We start from the raw sequence: 14,723 nt of genomic DNA on the forward strand, positions 1-14,723 counted from the left end.
GAATAATCTTTCTAAAATAAAACTCTCATCATGTCTCTCTTACTTAAAAACTTTCAGTAGAATCTAATCTCTTCCATCTAAAGTCCAAGATCCTTGGTTTGATTTGCAAGGTTCTATTACCTTTTTGGCCATTTTTCTCCTTACAGCCCATACTCTGTATTTCCAGTTACACTTAGACTAGTGCCCCAAACACATCTTGTTCTTTATTCCTTCCTGTCTTTGCATATGCTGTTCTGTCTTCATAGTTGCTTCACCTCCTGCTTCTACATTTGGAAAACTCCAATTTATAGTTTAAAATCCATCCGACTTTTTATATCCATTTATACCCCCTCTGAGAAGGCTTTCCTGATTTCCTCTCCTGTGCAAGCATAACATTTGATCCATGCTAGTAGTATAAAGAATTAACACATTGTTTTATGCATTTAGATCAAATTTGTTTACACATTTGTTTTCGGGCCTACATGTCTGTCTGTCTTAAGGAAAAGAAATATTAGTTTCATTTCTTTACCCCTACTGTGGCCTTTCTTTAGTCACAAGCCATGTCTTTCCACCTTATATTCATCACAGTATTCCTGCACAGTACACAGCATGCAACAAACGCTCATAAAAGGCTAAATTGATGCACAATTGAGAAAACATTAGCTTAAAAAATGAAACATTGATCAATAAAGTAGAGTAGAAAGAGTTATACTATTGTAAGAACCTAATCTGTGACAAACCAGATGTCATACAATAATAAGAATCAAATCACTATTGAGTAAACATTGTTGAAATCAAATGGATCAAAAAGATTAACCTGGGCTGTATTTTATACCTTATATAGTCATGAATTCCTTATTTATAACAGCTGTGCAGGAGAGATATTTCTGACTATTGAAGACATCATCAAAGACAAAGAGGATCTGATTAAGTAGAAATAAAAGACATTTGTACAACACAGTGTCACAGAAGGAAACAATTATGCTGACAAGCACAGCTGATAAATGCATACCGTCCAATGCATATTATTTTTAAAAATAGGAAGGTCAAACTCCAGATTCTACTAAAGAGAAGTGTGTAGATGAATATGCAGTTTACATTTGAAAAATCAATGCCCAGACTCGTTCATTGTTCATTCAACAAACTTTTATTGTTAATTGTTAAATATTGTTGGTAGCTAAAAATAGCCAGTATTTTTCAAGCTTGTCCATGTTCTTGGCACTGAGATAAGCACTTAACAGATTATCTCATGTAAGCTCAGAGTTAGGCATTGTTATTATCTTTTTACAGAGGCTTAGAGAAGTTAAACATTTGCTCAGGTTATGAGACAGCCAGATTTTGAAACCAGGTCCTTTTCACTTTAGGTCCTGTGCTCTTAACCACTACACAAAACGTATGCTACTTGCTGATAGTACCTACTATAAACTAGGCCATCATATTAATTCAAAGAACACAAATTAAACCACCTTTAAAATATCATTGCACATCTATTAAGCTATCAAAAATTTAAATAAAAAATAGTAGGTCTCTGGTAATCAGGTATATGTACACATTGCTGGAAGCAATTCCAGTGGATTCATTCCTTCTGGATCTGTTGATTAAAGTTTTTCATCAAATTTGGGAGCCATTATTTCTGCAAATATTTATTCTGCTCTTCTCTTTCTCTCCCATCTCTATAGGACTCCAATTACACATTAATTGGTATACTTTACATTGTCCCCCAGGTCTCTGAGGCTCTGTTCCTTTTTCTTCCACCTTTTCCTCTCTGTTCTTCAGTTTGGATAATTTCTACTGATCTATCTTCAAGTTCACTGATACTTTCTTCTTCCATCTCAAATCTGCTGTTGAGCCCATATAGTAAAGTTTTTATTTCTGTTATTTGACCTTCTAACTGTAGACTTTTCATTTGCTTTTTTTTAGATTTATTTATTTATTCAAGAGAGAGAGAGAGAGTGTGTGAGCGTGTGTGTGTACGTGAGAGTGGATGGAGGGAGAGGGACAAGCAGACTCCACGCTGAGCATGGAGCCTGACTCAGGGCTGGATCTCATGAGATCATGACCTGAGCCAAAATTAAGAGCCCAACGCTCAACCAATTGAGCCACTCAGGTGCCCATCAGTTTTTTTTTTTAATGTTAATATGTCTCTGTTGATATCCCCTATTTTGAAATAACTGCCATCATATTTTTCTTAAGATTTTATTTGTTTATTTGAGAGAGCGAGTGAGCAGGGGAGGGGCAGAGGGACAGGCAGTCTCCCTCCTGAGTGGGGAGCCCAACATGGGGCTTTATCCCAGGACCCTAAGATTGACCTGAGCTGAAGTCAGACACTTAACCAACTGAGCCACCCAGGAGCCCCTAAGGTTGTATTTTTATTTAATTCTTTGAATATATTTATCATACTAGCTGCTTTGGAGTCTGTCTGCTAAACCCAGCATGCAGGCCCACTCACTCAGTTTCTTTTTATTGCTTTTTCCCCAAAGCAGGGTCAGTTTCCTGTTTCTTTGCAAGTTTTATAATTTTTGGTTGAATACTGGACAATTTAGATAATATAGTGTGGCAACTCCTGATTCTGGTATATGTTTCCAAGTTTTTGTTTGTTTTAGTAAATTTCCCGGATTTGAACTATGGAATCTCTCTCCTCTGTGGTGTGTGGATTCTGATATCCTTACACAGTTTTTTATTCTTATTTTTAATTTTTAGCTTGGCTTCCCGGGGGTTGCCCTTGAGTCTATGTGGCCCATGAGGCTCCACCCTCTGCCAGTGGATCTGTGTGTAGGTTGGGAAGCAGTCAAAGTTGCAGCTGGTTCTCCAGTCTCCCCTGGCTTTTACTTTTTGCCAGTCTCTCTTTGGTCTTCTCAGGCAGGAGCAGTTTTCCAGTCAGCCAGGGAAATATGGGGAGATATAGTTCTATAGTGCTTCTGTGGCTCTCATTTCTAGATATTTCCATTAAATTTCTGGTTGGTCCACGGCTTGCCCTAGCTGGGTCCACAACCTCAGGCTAGCAAAGCTGAGGACTTTTCCCCTCCCAGTTTCCTACTGTATTCACCACATTTAGCTTATAAAGGCACAACTCACAAGTTTGCCCCCTCTGACAGCAAAACTGCCAGTTTCTGACTGGCTCCATGCTGGTAAGAACTGGGATGGGGATGGGAGCCCAGGCCAGAGGCTCTCACTGTTCTCACCCTCAGTTCCAGCAGTTTTTGAAAAATAAATACTTCTTAATTATTTGTCTCCATTTGGTTTCTAGAGCCCTGAGTGATTGCTTTTTATTATTTTGTCTAGTTGTATACTTCTTGTGGAGAGGATTCACTGACCTCTTCATATTGCCATAGCTGACAGTCCCTCTGGTTCATTCTTCTTTTTTTTTTATTTTTAATTTTTATTATTGCTGTATAGTTGACATAACGTCTCCAGTTCATTCTCTCTAGAGAATGATCTTTCATGATGTAACAAGAAATATAAAACTATTTAATTGCTCTGACTCTCTAAATTTATTTGGGGGAATTGTATATCAAGGAAACAACTCAAAACCAAACAATAAACCATAAGATGTGTTCAAGATTTTCATAGCTACATTGTGTTAACAAAAAATTAGACATAACTTAAATGTGCAACATTTGGAAAGTGGTTAAAAGAATTGTATTATCAACATAATAAAATACCACATGAACTTGAAATATGATCCTTTGTGGACTATGCATATTCTTAGTTTATATATATTAACTAGAATTATGTGTTTATTTATTCTGATAAAGATATGGAGTATATTTTCAGAGATGGTTTAATATTTATTTTAAGTGCCTTCTATAAAATTACTTAATTTGTTATTTTAAAAATTGACACAATTATGTTTATTATATTTGATATTTTTAACATGCCTGATGCATGGTTTTGTTTACCTGTTTGTTTTGCAAATAAGGCATGATAAAGTAAAGTCGCTTTCTTGATTACTATTCTAGAATTTATAACATGAGAAACTGTCCCCTCCCACACTAGTCTGTAAGACTTTCTTCTTTCAGCAAAATCCTTGACAAGAGAAAAAAATTCTTTTAGTCATTTTCAAAGGGTTTTGAAACCATAGTTGTGCAGAATTCTGAATAATTGTCTGCCTGCTTTATTGTGCCTATTCAAAGTAGTTGAGCATCCTTGCATGAATTTTCCCTCACATTGCTGATGTATAAAACTGCATTGTGCTTGCCTGGAAGGCACACCTCTTTCTTCTGTTTCCCCCCAGGTTCCTCAGAAAACATACACGCACATACAGTTTCCTTAGGTACAGTGTAATTGAGGTTGTGTGAGATTGAGATTAACTGTGAAAAGGTGAGCTTAACATTTCACAGATCTCAGAGAGGCAAAAATCTAAGTCCTTAACCAATACTGTTCCTTCTTAATAACCAAGGGGGTTTAGTATTTCACTAAGCCTGTGATTGGAAAAATGAATCATGCCTTGGGCATGTTAAAATTGTACAACTTAATTAATGGCAATCAACAGTATTCCTACTTTTTTTAAAAAAAAAGTAATAAAGTCATTAATTCAAATCAATCATAAACTTTGGCAAAGTTTATTTTAATCCACAATTAAAGAGGAGACATTTATTGAGCACTTCCTATACACAAACTTCTAAATGCCAAGATTTGGCATTTAGAGATGTAAAAAGACAGTCATTGCCCTCAAGGTATGGAGATACAAAAGATAAGTATGATAGTTGGAAGCACATGATGAAGGCAGACAGATGCTGAAAGGATAGAAACTACTTTGGGGGCTAGGATAGTTTCTTTATTCATTTAACCACATGTATAGAACATTTCCTACATTTCAAACGCTGTTCCAGGTGTGGGGGAACATTCTGAATAGACATAGAAGGTCTCTGCTGTCCTTGAGCTTGCATTCTAGGAGGGGAAGACACATACTAAACAAGCAAACAAATATATACTGTAACGTCAGTAAGTGATAGCTACTATGATGAAGAAGAGTGAAGCAGGGTAACAGGATAGAGAGAGGCGATGGTGGGGAGAAAGGGTACTGTTTCAGATAGGTTTGTCAGAAAAGATATCTCTGAGAAGAGGATTTTTTTTTAAAGGTTTTATTTATTTATTTGACAGAGAGAGATAGCGAGAGCAGGAACACAAGCAGGGGGAGAGGGAGAGGGAGAAGCAGGCTTCCCACCGAGCAGGGAGCCTGATGCGGGGCTCGATCCCAGGACCCTGGGATCATGACCTGAGCCGAAGGCACTTAACGACTGAGCCACCCAGGCGCCCCAAGAAGAGGATATTTTTTTTTTTAAAGATTTTTTTTTTTTAATTTATTTGAGAGAGAGAGAGAATGAGAGAGAGCACATGAGAGGGGGGAGGGTCAGAGGGAGAAGCAGACTCCCCGCCGAGCAGGGAGCCCGATGCGGGATTCGATCCAGGGACTCCAGGATCATGACCTGAGCCGAAGGCAGTCGCTTAACCAACTGAGCCACCCAGGCGCCCAAGAAGAGGATATTTTAATGGAGAATCTAATTGCATAAAATAGTGAGCCATGGAGGTATGTGGGGGAAGAGTTCCAGGCAGAAGAAATGGCATGTATAAAGGTACAGGTGAGAATAGGATTGGCAAGTTCCAAGAACAGCAGAAGTCCAGCAGTAACTTGAGAGGAGTGGGCTAGGGGAGAGAGGTAGGAGATGAGTACATGAGAAAAGTGGAGGTCAGTGCACTGTAGGGCCATGCAGGCCAGGGTTGTGATATGATCAGGTTCAGGCTTCAAGAAGATCACTTAAAAAAAGAAAAAAAATCACTGGCTTTGTGAGGAATGTATTGTATAGAGAGAGGTAAGAGAAAGAGCCAAGCCTGTTGGAGATATATTAAGGCAGACTAAACTGCTATAATAATAATAATAAATAGTGGCTCAAACACAATGGAAATTTATTTCTTACTTGCATTAATAGTCTAGGAAGGCTCTCCTCCATGCATTGATTCTGGGACTCAGGCTCCTTCCATTCTTTTGACTGTATTATCCCTTAGTACCTTGTCATATAAAGTCAAGACTCAGTCACCATGTTCAGATTTACAGGCACAGAGAAGAGGCATACGTGTTTTCTCAAAGACCTTGGTGCTGAAGTGGTACTTACCACTTTTGTTCATATTCCACTGGTGAGAACTTAGTCATGTGACCACACTTCACTGCAAGAGATCCTGGGAAATGTACTATGACTGTGGTCTCTACTATAGGAGCACACTACAGTAAATCAGATGAAAGATGAAAGTGGCTTGGATTAGGATGGGAGCAATGAAGGTGGTAAGGAGTGGTCATATTTTGGATATATTTTGGGGGTAGAATCAACAGGAATTACTGATGGAATAGACGTATTTGTGAGGAAAAGAGGGGTTAAGGATAAATCTTCAATAGTTGAGTGAATGGTGGTATCATTTATTCAGATAAAGAAGAGTTGGGGAGAATAGATTTCTGCTTTAGCCATGTTAAAGCTTGAGGTGCTTGTTAGCCGGGTAAGGGGAGATATTAAGAAGACAACTAGGTATTCAAAACTTCAGTTCAGAGGAGAGGTTGATGATGATGTCTACTTGGAACATCAGCATGTGGATAGTATATAAAGCCATTTGGGACTAGATGAAATCTCCTAGAAGTGAGTGTATTTGGAAATAAGAAGAGTGCCAGGGACTGAATAAATGCTGGGATACTCCAGTATTTGAGAGTTGGAAGGGGGTGGTAATCCAGCAAAGGAGACTAAGAAGGAGTGGCCAGTGAGAGAGGAGGAAAACCAGGGGAGTAAGGCATCCTAGAAACCAAGAGAAGAAAGTGTTTCGATAAGAAGAAAGAGATCACATGTGTCAGATGCTGTCTGAAAGGTCCAGTAGAATGAGGACTGTGAATTGACCATTGAATCTGAAAAGTTTCAAGTCACTGACAACCTTAGGAAGAGTGGTTTTAGTGGAATGTTATATACAATCTTAAGAGTGGGCTGAGGAAATAATGGGAGGTAGAGACTGTATAGGCAATTCTTATGAGGAGTTTTGCTATAAGGAAGGTAAATAGAGGAGTAACAAAGGAGTCGACTGGGAAATATTTGTTTAAGTGGGAGAAATTACAGTGTATTTGTATTTGATGGGGATGATTCGGTAGAGGATGGAGAAATTGATAATGTGAAAGCAAAGCCCTTGAACAGGGCACAACTGGAGGGATTTGCCTTAGGTAAGAGCTGGGACTGTTTGTCCCACTGTGAAAGGAGGAAAGGTAGAAGAGAGGGTACAGATGCAAGTAGCCTGGTAGACTTGTGATGAGAGAATATAAAAGCTCCGTTTGAGAGGAGAAGCTGTAAATTTGTTACATCAGAGAGTAGGAGAATGAGTTGACTAAGTACAAGACTGCTGAGGAATGCTGAAGTATGGAAGAAGGTGAGGTAAGCAAGGGAATGCTGCTAGTCTTATAGAATCTTAGCTAGGTAAGAGGGTAGTGAAAAGAGGAGGTAGGTAATAGAAAGCAAAAACATACTAGGGCAAATTGACGGAAGATTCCTTTGTAGGCTATGAATAGTTGGGGTAAGAGACAGCAGAGTAAATTTAAAAAAAAAAAGAGGTGATAGGCAGAGGTAGGTGGATTGAGATCATGATTTGGGAGATGTAAAGTTAGTCATAAAGCAAGCCTTAAGTGTGGTCAAGGGAGTTAATGGTTGAGGTGAATGGAAGTTGTTTTTTAGGCTGAGCTACAAAATTGGAGAAGAGGAATTCATAGGTATTTGCTCATAAAAATAGAAAAGGGTTTGGTAACAAATTGGTAACCAAGGATTTGGCTCATTTATTTTTTAGATTTCTTCCTAAAGTCTACGCTCCGAGAACAAGATATCCAGAGATCAACTTCCTTCTACACCCACGTGTGCAACCCCTGGGTCTCCCTGTTAGGGGTGAGTAACTTCATTTTTATCCCAATTGTCCTTGAGAAAGAATTCAGTTAGAGATGTCAATCTAGGAGGCTGCATAGGGGAGAGGAGAAAGGAGAGTCTTAACTAGGAGTAATGTGATTTAAGTATGTTACATTAGAGTTTAGATGAGACTACAAATGGCAAGATTATATTTAATGAACCACTTATTTTAATCAATGGTTTACTTTAAAAATAATTAAGCATCCGTGATAACCTCTGGGTCACTAAATTTCTAGCTATAGCAAATTAGCATAATTTCACTCTAATTTGTTTCTTCTAAGGAGGGGTAGGACAAGGAGCTAGGGTAGAATATCTATTTATTGATAGTTTTGATTATAGGGTACTTTGGGGTGGATGTTTTCTCAAATATCTGCTTAAGGGAGGTTTTGAATTATATGTGAACTTCAACTATTCAGAATTTATAGTGATCAGAGGTTGATGAGAGGGACTGTTGTTTCTTACGGCCCTGGCCTTGTGGCTTGCTTGCCATGTGATATACCATTAGATGACTTGCCCTTCCTACTCTGTTTCCACAGGCTTTTGGGTCTCTCCTCATCATGTTTGTGATCCAGTGGGTCTACACCCTCATTAACATGGGTGTTGCTGCTGTTGTATATTTCTACATTGGTCGGGCCAGTCCAGGGCTTCACCTTGGTAAGCAGCAGAGTCTTTTTGCCACCATCTTCCTTCTTCTCTTTTAGCATTCATTGAAAAAATGTGTTTTGAGCACCTATTAAATGCCAACATTGACTCAGCTATGAATCCCATTTTCAAGTAGCTTATAGTCTAGGAGGAAAAATATAACATGCACACAAATGGTAACAAATAAAAAATAATAACAACTTGTTGGTTGCCATAAGACATATGGCAGTAAAATTGATAACAATAGCACAAGGGCCAGGAGGAAAGAAATGGAAATATACTGTTTTAGGTTTCTGATACTACTGTGAAATACTATAATATTACTTAAAGGTAGACCATGATAAGTTAAAAAGGTATACTACAAACCCTAAAGCAGCCACTAAAATAATACAACAAAGAAGTACAGCTAATAAGCCAATAAAGAAGATAAAATTGAATTTAAAAAAATACTCAAATCGAAATAAAGCAGGAAAAAAGAAAATGATAATAAAGGGTATATGAGACAAACAAAAAACAAACAGCATGGTGGTTTATATAAACCTAGCCATAGCAATAAACATACTAATTATAAATGGTCTAAACATTCCCAATTAAATGGTCTAAACACTGATACTGTCAGATTGAATAAAAAAGCATGATCCAACTATATGCTGCCTACAAGAAATCTACTTTAAATATAAAGGCAAAAATATATTAAGAGCAAAAGGGAGGGAAAAGATAATCTCATGATAACATGAATCAAAACAAAACTGAAGTGATTATATTAACACCAGACAAAATAGATTTCAGAGAACAGAATATTATCAGAGATAAAGAGGGTCATTTCAGAAAAGTAAAGGGAAAAATTCATCAAGAGGACAAAACAAACCTTAACACTTACGCACTTAGAAACAGAGCTTTAATAACATGATGCAAAACCTGACAGACTTGCAAAAAGAAATAGAAAAGTTCATAATTATAGTCAGAGATTCCAATACCTCTCTCTCAATAATTGCTGAAATAAGTAGGCATAAAATCAATAAGGCTTTAGAAGACTTGAAGAACATTGTCAACAAACTTGACCAAACTGACATTTATAGAACATTCCACCTAACAACAGAATATACATTCCTTTTGAGTATACATGAAACATTTACCAGGATAGACCATAGTCTAGGATTAAAAAATGTTTAATAAATTTTAAAAAGTTTTTAAAAAGGTTAAATAAATTTAAAAGCATTCAAGCAAATTCAAGAACAAAGTATGTTCCTTGACTAAGGGGGAGGTAAATTAGAAATAAGTAATAGAATGAGATTCCAGGTATCAAAATATTTAGAAACTAAAGAACACTAAATAACAATAAATGACTAAGAACACTAAATAAACTAAAGAAACTAAATAACTGATGGCCCAAAGAAGACATAAAAAGTGAAATTACAAAGTATTTTGAACTGAACAAAAATGAAAATGTAACATCTCAAAATTATGGGATGCAACTAATGCAATAGTTAGAAGGAAATTTATCACATCAAATGCATATATTAGAAAAGAAGACTAGAAACCAATATTGTACTGTATGTTAACTACCTAAAATTAAAAAAAAGAAAAGAAGAAAGTTCTGAAATCAATGACCCCAGCTTCCAACTTAAGAAACTAGAGAAAGAAGAAAAAGGAAAAAATAAAGATCAAAGTAGAAATCAATAAAAACCTTATATAGAGAGAATGCAATGAGACAAAAATCTGGTTATGCGAGATCAATAAAATTGACAGGCCTCCAGCTAGACTGATAAGTATAAAAGGAGAGAAGGCCCAAAAATACCAATATCAGGAATGAGAGAGATGATATTACTAGCATCTACGGATGTAAAAGTAAAACAAAGAAATATTACAAATAGCTATATGCCAATAAATTTGGTGACTGAGATAAACTGGACAAATTCCTTGAAAGATGGAAATATCAAAGCTCACTCTAGAATATAGGGCTATTTAGGTAATCTCAATACCTTGTCATTAAAAACCTGCCCACAGAGAAAACTCTAGGCCCCGATGGCTTCACTAATGCAAACTGTCAAATATTTAAGGAAGAAAGAATATTAATTCTGTAGAAACTCTTTGGAAAACTCTACACCAATATCCCTCATGAATGTAGATGCAAAAAAATCATAACAAAATTTTAACAAGTTGATTATAAAAATGTATAAAAAGGATAATACATCATAACAAAATGGATGTACCCCAGAATTCGAGGTTTAACATTCTAAATCAATTAATGTAATATTCACAAACTACAAGGGGAAAACCACAAGCATTTCTGAGAAGAAGTTAAAGAGGAAATTAAAGAAATAAATGAAGAGATCTACTGTGTTTTTGAATTGGAGGATTCAATATTCATAATGTCAGTTTTCCCCAAACTGTCCTATAATTCGACACAATCCCAGTCAAAATCTCAGCGGCTTGTTGTGGAGCAACTGGCAAGCAGATTCCAAAATATTCACATGGAAATGCAAAAAACCTATAGTAGTCCAACCAGCTTTGTAAAAGAACAGAGTTGAACTTACATTACCTGATTTTGAGACTGATTATAAATTAAAGCAATTGAGATAGCATGGTATTGGCATCAAGATAGACAAATCAGTGGCCAAAGTAGAGAGTCTAGAAACTAGCCCCTACATACATGGTCCGTTGATTATCAAAAACCGTACAAAGGCAATTCAGTGGAAGAAAAGTCTTTTTAGCATACAGTGCTGGAACAATTGGAAATCCATATTCAAAAATTAAGCTGCAATTGCATACATCATACAATACAAAAATAACTCAAAATGGATCATAGAACTAAATGTAAAACCTAAAATTATAAAATTTCTAAAATAAAATGTAGGAAACTGTGACTGAATGAGGCAGATTTCTTAGATACAACACTCAATGCAGGAAAAGAGTTGATAAATTGAACTTCCTCAAAATTAAGATCTCTGATCTTCCACTGGTAAAGACATGCAAAGGTCGGGGTGCCTGGGTGGCTCAGTCAGTTAAGCTCAGGTCATGATCCCAGGGTTCTGGGATTGAGCCCCGCATCAGGCCCCCTGCTAAGCAGGGTGTCTGCTTCTCCCTCTCCCACTCCTCCTGCTTGTGTTTTCTCTCTTTGTCAAATAAATGAATAAAATCTTAAAAAAAAGAAAAAAGAAAACGCAAAGGCAAGCCACAGACTGTGGGAAAATATTAGCAATTCACATATCTGATAAAGGACTTGTATCTAGAACACATAAAAACTCTCAAATTTCAATAATAAGGAAATGACAACAAAAATGGGCAAAGATTTTAAATAGATCTCATCAAAGAACATAAATGGATGGCAAAATAAGCACATGAAAAGATGTGAGTGGTCATTAGGAAATTCAACTAAAATCACAACATACTACTATACACCTATTAATATGACTAAAATTAAAAGTACTGACCATGTCACCTGTTGAAGATATGGAGCAACTAGAACTATCATATACTGCTGGTGGGAATGTAGATGATACGATCACTTTGTAAAACAGTGTGGCAGTTTATTAAAAAGTTAAACAGGGGAGGTGGATGGGGCGATGGGTGAAATAGGTGATGGGGATGAAGGAGTGCACTTGCTGTGGTGAGTGCTGGGTGATGTTAGGGAACTGTTGAATCACGATATTGTACAGCTGAAACTAATATAACACTGTATGTTAGCTAATTGGAATTAAAATTTAATAAATAAAGACATTGATAAATAAATAAATAAATAAGTAAAGTTAAACATATACCTGCTATATGAACCTGCTACTGGACTCCTAGTTATTTACCCAAGTGAAATGAAAGCGTATGGCCATAAAAAAAAAAAAAAAGGCACATGAATATTCATAGCAGCTTAATTTGTAAATAGCCCCAAACTGGAAACAACTCAAATGTCCACCAAGAGGTGACTCTATAAATGAATTGTAGTATAACCATACAATGGAATACTACTCAGCAATAAAAAGAATGAACTTTTTTTTTAAGAATGGACTATTGATACATGCAGTAACATGGATGAATCTCAAAATAAAGATGCTGAGTGAAAGAAACCAGACAAAAAGAGTACATAGTGTAGTATTTCATATATGTATAACTAATATATTTTATATATAATTTATATATAAACCAGACAAGAAGAGTGCATAGTATACTATTTCATATATATGTAATTACTGAAAATGCAAAGTAATCTATAATGACAGCAGATCTGTGGTTGCCTTTGGATGGGGCTTGTGGGTGGGGGGATACGTGGGAAGGAGGTCTTATGAAGCAGCTTGAGGAAGCTACTGGAGGTGATGGATACGTTCATTATCTTGTTTGTGGTGATGGCTTCACAGGACATACATGTGTCAACACTTTCCAAATTTTACACTTTAAATACATGTAGTTCTAAAAATGTACTAATTTGTTTTAATTAGTAAGATTAAACAGAGGCACAGAAATGGTAAGATACACACACACACAGAAATGATAGTCACGAAGGAAGAAGTTTATACTGACAGATCCCTAGAAACAGGAGGCATGGCATGCCACTCAGGGCCAAGTGGGGAAGGACCAGCCATGGTCAGGAGGCAGAAGAGGAAAAGAGGAGAACATGGCTCAGAGCCATTACTGAAGTTTTAATGGGAAGGGATGGGCGAGGCAGGTAGGTAGCTGACACATTTAGGATTGGATAGTTTGAGTAATTTTGGTGGGCTCTGGGATATAAAAGTGGTCACTGGCTACCCAGTACCTGGCTCTGGGGTGATTTAGGGCAGGGGAGTATTGGCTTGGTGTGTGGGAGTTTAACAAAGAAGGTAATTGGGGGTGAGGGCTCTGGATTTGTTGGTTTGTACATCCAAAGTATACTCACAGGGGAGTTGTTTGCTATCTCTAGGAATTACCTCCCACCTCCAGGATTAAGGTCACAAATTCCAGAGCGTCAAGAATCTAGAAAGTAAGAAAACACAATCAGTACTCTGATTGTATTCCGTTATTCCACAATAATAAAGCTGTTTAAAAAGTACAGTTGAGAGCCCTTTTCAGCAAAATACTATGATGCCCCAATTTATTTATTTATTTATTTATTTATTTATTATTTTTATTTATTTGACAGAGAGAGAGACAATGAGAGAGGGAACACAAGCAGTGGGAGAGGGAAAAGCAGGCCTCCTGCTGAGCAGGGAGCCCGATGTGGGGATCCATCCGAGGACCCTGGGATCATGACCTGAGCCGAAGGCAGACCCTTAACGACTGAGCCACCCAGCTGCTCCTGATGCCCCAATTTAAAATAAAGCAATAAATGGTTTCAAGTTCTAACTAAATCAAACCATAACAATCCAGGCAAAATGAAAAGAAAAAAAAAGTTCTTCATAATTAGAACAGTCTGATGTATAGTTTTGAAAGAAAAGCACATCAAACATTGTAAGTCCCATTTACATTAAAAATAATGCTTTAGAAAAAGTCATGCTAGGGAGAGGTCCTCCTATCAGCTAGTTTAAGGAATAGGATACATTTTGATTAACATAAGGATTATATTAGTGATTGCTTCTGAATTTCTTAGAAATTATTTTGATATTAAGAAATTTAAATATTTCCCAGAAATTTCTTCACACGAAAATATGAAATAAAATTTCAGGCCAATCTACATCTAGAATTTAGATAATTTAGAATCCAAATGATCACAAATAAATAAGTTCAGTAAAATGTTTATGTTTATTTTTGTCCTTCCAACAGTATCAAAATATATTAGAAACTTTCTCTTGCAATTGCAGATATTAATGCAAATCTAAAATTTGTCCCCCCCTTTAACCACATGAACCCTAAATGAAACTGAGGAAATATGTATTATCAGCTACATCCTGTTGACATTAGCCAAGATTCTAACGTAAGCCCCATAATGCTAATGTCCTGATTATATATTGAATACTATCTTATCAACCAATTTTCAACCAGCCATTTAGATAGATAGACGATAGACAGATAGATAGATAGATAGACAATACAAAATTGGAGAAACATTTTTTTAAAATTCTACTTTATTATGTTATGTTAGTCACCATACATTACATCATCAGTTTTTGATGTAGTGTTCCATGGTTCATTGTTTGTGTATAACACCCAGTGCTCCATGCAATACGTGCCCTCTTTAATACCCATCACCAGGCTCACCCATCCCCCCACCCCCCTCCC

General features: G+C 36.7%; 1 protein-coding gene across 1 annotated transcript in view; it reads left to right on the forward strand.

Annotated features, from left to right (window-relative positions):
* Nucleotides 1–14,723, forward strand: part of LOC115938403 (solute carrier family 12 member 8) — a 57,561-nt gene that overhangs the window by 36,032 nt on the left and 6,806 nt on the right. Inside the window, exons 7-8 of the mRNA XM_081814724.1 lie at nucleotides 7,786–7,880; nucleotides 8,435–8,552. Of these exons, the coding sequence (XP_081670850.1) occupies nucleotides 7,786–7,880; nucleotides 8,435–8,552 (213 nt within the window). The remainder of the gene's footprint in view (nucleotides 1–7,785; nucleotides 7,881–8,434; nucleotides 8,553–14,723) is intronic.

Source organism: Leptonychotes weddellii, chromosome 1 (assembly GCF_054177405.1).
Source record: "Leptonychotes weddellii isolate Sample4059 chromosome 1, ASM5417740v2, whole genome shotgun sequence".
Classification (NCBI taxonomy): domain Eukaryota; kingdom Metazoa; phylum Chordata; class Mammalia; order Carnivora; family Phocidae; genus Leptonychotes; species Leptonychotes weddellii.